This window comes from Octopus bimaculoides, chromosome 2 (assembly GCF_001194135.2).
Source record: "Octopus bimaculoides isolate UCB-OBI-ISO-001 chromosome 2, ASM119413v2, whole genome shotgun sequence".
Classification (NCBI taxonomy): domain Eukaryota; kingdom Metazoa; phylum Mollusca; class Cephalopoda; order Octopoda; family Octopodidae; genus Octopus; species Octopus bimaculoides.
The window spans coordinates 109,640,081-109,647,888 of NC_068982.1; the positions used below are offsets into that span (position 1 = coordinate 109,640,081).

Here is a 7,808-nt window from a genome sequence, read left to right on the forward strand (position 1 = left end):
ACACACACACACACACACACACACACACACACATATATATATATATATATATATATAAAATAATTGAGATTCAGATCAATTAGGTACTTGAGGCATCAAAAATTAGTGCGGAATTATCCGTACAGTTTCAAAATAAGGTGAATAAATCAAAATAAACAACAGAACATCCTGAGGTGAAGCAGTACAATCGTTTCAAGCGACACCATTTAATTGAACAATGCAATCATTACATCAATTTAAATGCAGAGCTAACCTCAGCTGCATAAATAAATAAATAAATAAATAGAATTAATTTAATCAGTCGGACACGTTTGTATAATTTTACCTAAATCCACTAACAGGGTAAGAAGACAAAGTCCATGCTGTATTCACTTCAGCTTAGAAGCTACTAAGACATCAGGAAAAAACTTGTTAGAGATCTAGCTTGTCACTGATTTTTGGGTCGGTTTTAATTTATAGTCTTGTTTATCAAATCTTTGTATATCAAAAACTAAGACCAAAGAGCATTGTCTGTTAGGAAAAAGCCTGAGGGAGTTGACAGAATCATAGTGGGTATAGTCATAAAACTTATCAAGATTAATTTGAAGTAGTATAAAGAAACTGTCTATAATGAGGTTTGGTAAAGGAAGCTCTTAAATCGAGATGTTAGTTACCAGTTAAAGGGGCAAGATTCTATGCGCGAAAATGTTTTAGTTGAATAAAAGCTAATACTTTGACTTAAAAATATCCTTTTCTACTCTAGGCACAAGGCCTGAAATTTTGTAGGGAGGGGCCAGTCGATTAGATCTACCTCAGTACGCAACTGGTACTTAATTTTTCGACCCCGAAAGGATGAAAGGCAAAGTCGACCTCGGTGGAATTTGAACTCAGAGCGTTAAGACAGACGAAATACCGCTAAGCATTTCACCCGGCGTGCTAACGTGTCTGCCAGCTCGCCGCCTTTTTGACTTAAAAAATTTCGCTGTATAGAAATTTTTTGCAAAAAACTGTTATATGTATATTGTTTTTATTATGTAAAAGAATTAGATTTAATTTCCTTTTTCAGCTGGTACATGGCGACCTGTCAGCCCGTAATATTTTGGTCAGTAGTGGAGGAGTTATTAAAATATTTAATCTCAGACCTCCAGACGTTCTTGCTGCCCAACTTGCAACTATCACTGGGAAAACATACAAGGTAAGGAAGTATCATTCACAAATCACCAAATGTTAATATTATGGTAGTTATTGACACGGATACGAATGATGAAAATATAGATGTTAGTTTACTAAATTTTATTAATGTTTTTATCAAAGATGCACAAATATATATGGTACTAACATTATTAATACATAGTTAAAAATTCTGTTATTTTTCATTGAAATGCATTTTTAAAATGTAAAACATTCACATGTAAGTAGAAATTATAACAATTATAACATAGGGCTGACTCACAACTGTGTTGCCATTAATAAACACATATGAATTCAAACAATGAACTGCATATTATCACTAACTAATGAGTTCTAACTGTAAATTGCTTTAACATTGATTTACAAATACTATCAATTACAATGTTCATTTTAGATTTTATTATTTCTTTGTTGGTTTCAGTCAATAGATTGTGGCCTTTAAGAATTGTTGTCGCGTATAACTGCTCAATCCTAAATCTAATGCTTATTTACGTTTTTTTTTTTTTATATGAAGTTGTATATAATGTTATTGTTCCAAGAACATAACACTTGTATCACATTTAAATGGACTGATACTTGATTTATCGATCACAAAATGATGAAACGCAAAATTGATCTCGGTGCTATTTAAAAATCAGAGCATAGAGCACCAGAGCAAATACTGCACGAGATTTTTCTCGGTGCCTCAAGACTCTACTGGTCTACATGTAGCCTGTTTGCTAGATTCACATTAACTAACACAAACCAAATATATTTTTGGTAGCAGCAAGACGAATGACGTTATTTCACCAGGTTCAATTCTTGAACTATGATTCATTGAATTAGATAGAGTAAAGTAATTGGCAGAAGCGATAGTGAGGCGTATGTGTCGCAATCATATTTACTTTATAACCCTTAGGCTTTGCGCCTCTTTAAGTAATCAATACTTTTGATTTGGCCGAATTTTTACACGCATTCATTCATATACATGAAAACATACACAAGAGTGTATGCGCGCGTGTGTGTGTGTGTGTGTGTGTGCGTACGTATAATATTCATATAAAGATATGCAAATGTTTTTTAAAAAATACGAAGAATAAATAATAATTGAATACAAATACGTAGTTTAACATTTTAATCCTCTACGGAACCTGTCGATTGACAGACACTCTGAAGTTCTGTAACATTATCTTGGTTGATTGCCAGATAAGCTGTCAGTTCAGTTGAAAGTTTAAGAAAGGAAATTAACCAAAAGCATTTAGAGAGAAAATAGAAAGCGAAAAAGAAGAGAAGAAAAACATTTTTTCGTTTAATTTTTATGTAAAACTAATTTTAAATTAGTTATTTATAATATGAAATAGTTTATACAAAGATCAGTGTATGAGAGTTCCGGCAACAAAGGCATCAGGAAACTTTATGTCTATTTTTAAGACAGCTGGTTGAATGGTAACATCTTCAACCATATTTTCTTCGTCTATACAAAATAATTGTTGTTTTTGTTAAGTTAGTTGAATGAATGAGACCATTACCCATAATTTTTGGAAGATTCTGATAGACTTGTAAGATTGTTGCAGTTGATAGCTTAAACGTTGATACGTCAGTATTTGCAAGAATCCAAGAAGTCTGCAGTGTTGAGAAAAAAGGTTTGGGTGAATATTTTACTACAGGATTAAAGGATAAAACAAGCAAGGATGACATGGGAAAGAGGAGCGATGAATGTGCAGAAATAGAATGAGGGGGAAAGGCTATTGTATTAGCGACAAAAGTGGCCAAAATAGTTGAAGAGTGTTGGTGATCGAATCGGTCAAGAAGTCGAACGGCCTGCTTTGGACGTTGTTTATGATATTAGTATGAGCACTACACTGATATAGATCCAGCTTGGGCTTAGTGGAAAGTCTACAACTGTTCATAAGGGAAGTTTTTCATGGTTCACACACACACACACACACACAGCGTGTGTATAAATTATTAGCGACGGACGGAATAGCATTACCAAAAGGTATTCTTTGTATCCGATTTAATATGAATCAGAACACCGAATATTGCGTTATCAGCCTTAAGAGATCCTCTCATAAAAACGTTTGGTGCATAAAATCACACACATAAATTGTAGCAAACGAGAATCGCTTATCGTGGATGCTGGAATTCCCATGTCACGTGAGTTCATTCTGCAGAAAATCATCGGGGGGAAGCGTCCGGTCGCCGCATGTCAGTCAAATCTCGCTGCAAATAACACAGTATTTGTCGTTCTAAGAAACGTCCATGTTAAGTTGGATATAAAGATTACCTTTTAGTATTAGTACTGCCTTCGTCGTTAACAATTATTGATAAGCCTGCTGATTATTCGCAACATCAGTGACTGAAAAGATGTTGATATTCTGTATAGGTATTACGCGCACACACACACACACACACACACACACACACACACACACACACACACTCAAGTATGTATGTCGTTGTTTTGATGTAAGTTATTTCTTACATTTTTTTTACTTTTTCATGATGTAGGGGTTAATGGCACCTTAAAAGAGATCGTTGTATACTCTCTCTTTCTGACTCTCTCTCCCTACCACCGCTGTCTATTTCTTCTTTAAGTATTGTAGCTTGCCTTCCTCTTTATGGGAGATATTTCGGTAGAAATTTTGTTTTTCACTATATTTATAGATGATTCTAGTATTTTCATCTGTAATTTCTTGTATACTTACTTACGCTTTAGATTTATCGATTGCGAATATACACAAGTTTGCTACCATGAAACATCTTTTTATGACATTAAAGACAGAATTATTCAAGACTCTTCGCAAATGCTTTTTTTCCTTCTGCCTGGATTATAATATCCCAACCCTTTATACAAAAATACATACATACATACTTATGTACATAAATACATGTATGTATATATATGTATATTTATATTATGTGTGTGTGTATGGATGGATGGATGAATGGATATATATATATATATATATATATATATATATATATATATATATATATATATATATATATATATAACTACCCTTGGCAAACAGGACACAGTCGTGTGTCGATAAGCCAGCTGGAGGAGATGTCCTCCTGGGGCTAAAAGCAACAGTAACATCCACCCCTAGGGGTCAGCCACACTTAAGTGGCAATATACTACACTTTATCGTGCAGTTACTGTTAATACTTCATTTAGAGAATTAACATTGCTTGTTTTCACCTTTTCGATATCAGTGAAGAATTTCACTTGAAAAGAAGATATATATATATATATATACATATATATATGTATAATATATATGTATGTCAGACATTATTCAGTCTTATTTCAAGATTTTTTGCCAATAGAGAAAGAGCCAGTTTCTAACCTAGATCCAAGGCTCCTTCATTGGAATTTCCACATCAACAAAACGGTATTTTTGTTTGTATGTATGTACAAGTGCAAATTTGTATGCTTTTTATGTATGTATTCTCATACATATAGTTGCATACCTAGACATGCTCATATATATTTAAATGATAAATTTCTGGAAAGATTTACAAATTTTTACAGTTCCAGTGATGGATTGGATCCGTAGTCTTCGAATTAGCTGGTTTTTAGAAGCCTAATTTCTCATGATTGCTATGTATGTATGTATGTATGTATGTATGTATGTATGTATGTATTCATTCTCCAGCCAACATTGAGTTTGATTTTAAATATTTTAACTTTGACTGCCATTCTGGTTATTAGAACTGTTCTTTTCCTGCAGTAAAGGAAACCATTTCAACTTAATTCGTGTTTTTTTTTTCTAGAGCTTTGCATCTATAAAATGGATGGATCCAAATATAATTTGGTCACAAATGATTACAACTAAAAGTGATGTGTAAGTATTATTTTGTGTTCAACTTCATTTCAGTCTTCAATATTACTTGCAATTAATCATCTTGTCAATTATTTCCTTATTGAGAGCAATGATTCGTTACTGCAATATGAAATGTTACAGCGGGTTTTAATAAAATAAAACAATACAAGGCTACAACACAAATTATGCCTATCAATTTTCAATGAATACTTTCCCAAAATATCTTATATGTTTTGCAAACAGAGACTGACTACGCCAGTTAAAGTTTAGATTGCTAAATGTTTTGTGTTGCAATTCTTCCACTCTTCAGACCTAAAATAGCAATTCACTATAATTGTGACGTTTAAGACGGCGATCTTGCAGAATCGTTAGCATACTGGATAGAGTACTTAGCGGCATTTCGTTCGTCTTTACGTTCTGATTTCAAACAACCCCGAGGTCAACGTTGCCTTTCATCCTTTCAGGATGGAAAAAAATAAATATCAGTCAAGTATTGGGGTTCATATAATCGACTTCCCAAAAAACTGCTCGCCCTGTGCCAGAATTTAAAACCATTATATTTGTGATGTTGTACATGTCTACATGTTATGAAACATCATTATTTACACTCGTCATAAGACGATAACGCTGGAAGTTACATGAATTGTCTTTCAAATGCATTTCTTTTAAGAATATAAAAGAGATTAAAACACCATAAAAGCACTATAACACAATATTGTTCAAGATATATATGTTCAATTCATAACAGGCATTTTATTTCTGTTTGTGATAGATATGATTGACACTTTGTATATTTCCATTAAATGATCCTTGGTTATTGACTAAATAAGGACGAACAACAGATGTAATAAAGTAAACAAACAACTGATTACAGAACAATCGCAAATATCGAAGGTATTTGCTAACTAAGACACAGGCAAAACCCACTTACTTTTCTTTTTCCCCTCGCTTAATATATCTATATGTTTATGTCTCGTTTATTCTAGATACGTTGATTTATCACACAACTGGCAGAGTCTTTCAGTTTAATAAATAAACGTATCGTTGACTCGCATCACATGGTCAACTGCTTATTTGACTTGATAGTGATAACAGAAATATTTACACGAATATATGGTTGTATGTGCATGCATACACGCATACGCTCATAGACACAAGCAAATATATAGTTATAGATATATGCTTGATATATGCATTCAGTTGTACATAAAAGCTGCTGCTGGCATTGTTCTTGGATGCTGCTGTTTGAGATTCAGTCGCGTAGAGATACACCAAGGATCTAAGAAAGACGCTGCATTTGGAACACCTTGAGTTTGTTCAGGACCTGTTTGGGGATGATCCAAATCTCGGCGCTGTAGAGGAAGACAGGCAAAAACCAACGTGCAGAAAAGACGCAGAAAAGATCTTGGATCTTGGGGAGAAATTGGGCTTCTTCCAGACACACCATCGAAGGGGTGCGAACGCAGAAGTCGCAGATCTGAGAACAATGCCAACAGCAGCCGACCATTGAAAACCAAGACCGACAGCGCACGCTACAGTGCTTTGACCACGTCTGTAGGATGAGAAGATATCTGCTTGGTTTTCATAACCTTTAATGTCAACTCAAGGCTACAGCATATCAATGGTTCTTGTACTTTCTCATCACCTGTATTACCTATAAACTAATTTAGATAAGTGAATTTAAATAATATAATGATCTGATCTCTTTGCTTCTCGCATGCCGGTTCAACCCACACCTAACTTTCTTATAAATATGAGAGTTATTTCTTAAAGAACTACTCATCGAACGATGTCGGATTCGACATGTTCGATGTGAGAAGTCTCACATGTTTGATATTTTATCTGTTTAAAATTTTACTTGAAGATGGTGGAGTATATGTTGTGATGTAATCTATTAATACATCAATAAAATTCTACCGAAACAACTGTGGTAAATTTTTATGGGTATTTGTATTCTCTTTTTCTACCTACGCCACACCTGGAACTAACCGCACAGTCGGATCTACGTTTTATATTGGATTTGGTACCTACATATCTACAGTATCCAATCAACATTTCATGCTTTCATTGTTGTTTACCTCACTGTGAACCTAATGTTATTGTACTTATCTATTACTGGCATCCTATGTATTTATCTGTCAAGGTTCCATTGAATCCTTACAACTAATTATCTAAGATAGATAGATAAATAGATAGATAGATAGATACAGAAATGCACACACACGAACAATGTTCTGGTATTTAATTAGTTATTAAAGTGAAGTGTTCTTGATAGGATAGGTACTACATGATGGGCCGTTCAATTCATTGTGAAGAATTCGGTCTGGAAATGACAATAAGTAATACTTTTGTTCTTAAAGTATCGTGTAAAATCGGTGATAATTTGCAGTCAGTTAATAATTGAATTTCTTTCTATGTTCACCTCCTGTCTCTTTCTCTTCACTCCCGCTCTTTGTCTACCTCGCGGAATTTGAACCCAGAACATAAAGACGGACTACATGCCGCTAACCATTGTCTCTAAGGTACTAATGATTCTGTCAAAACACGCAGCCTGAAATTTGGAGGGGAAAGGCTTGTCGATTATATTCACCACGGTGCTCAACTGGAATTTATCTTATTACCTACTAAATAATGAATTCCAAAGTGGACCTACCTCCACATTATTTGATCTCAGAACGTAAAGCCGGAATAAATGCTGCTGAGCATACTGACCGGTGTGCTAACGATTCTGCCAGTTGTCCGTCTTAATAATAATAATAATAATAATAATAATAATAATAATAATAATAATAATAATAATAATAATAATAATAATAATAATAATAATAA

The 7,808-nt window shown here is 33.8% G+C and overlaps 1 protein-coding gene across 1 annotated transcript in view; it reads left to right on the plus strand.

Moving 5' to 3' along the window:
* LOC106879436 (proto-oncogene tyrosine-protein kinase receptor Ret) overlaps positions 1-7,808 on the plus strand; it is a 391,429-nt gene that overhangs the window by 337,957 nt on the left and 45,664 nt on the right. Inside the window, exons 16-17 of the mRNA XM_014928991.2 lie at positions 1,046-1,174; positions 4,930-5,000. Coding sequence (XP_014784477.1) covers positions 1,046-1,174; positions 4,930-5,000 — 200 coding nt within the window. The remainder of the gene's footprint in view (positions 1-1,045; positions 1,175-4,929; positions 5,001-7,808) is intronic.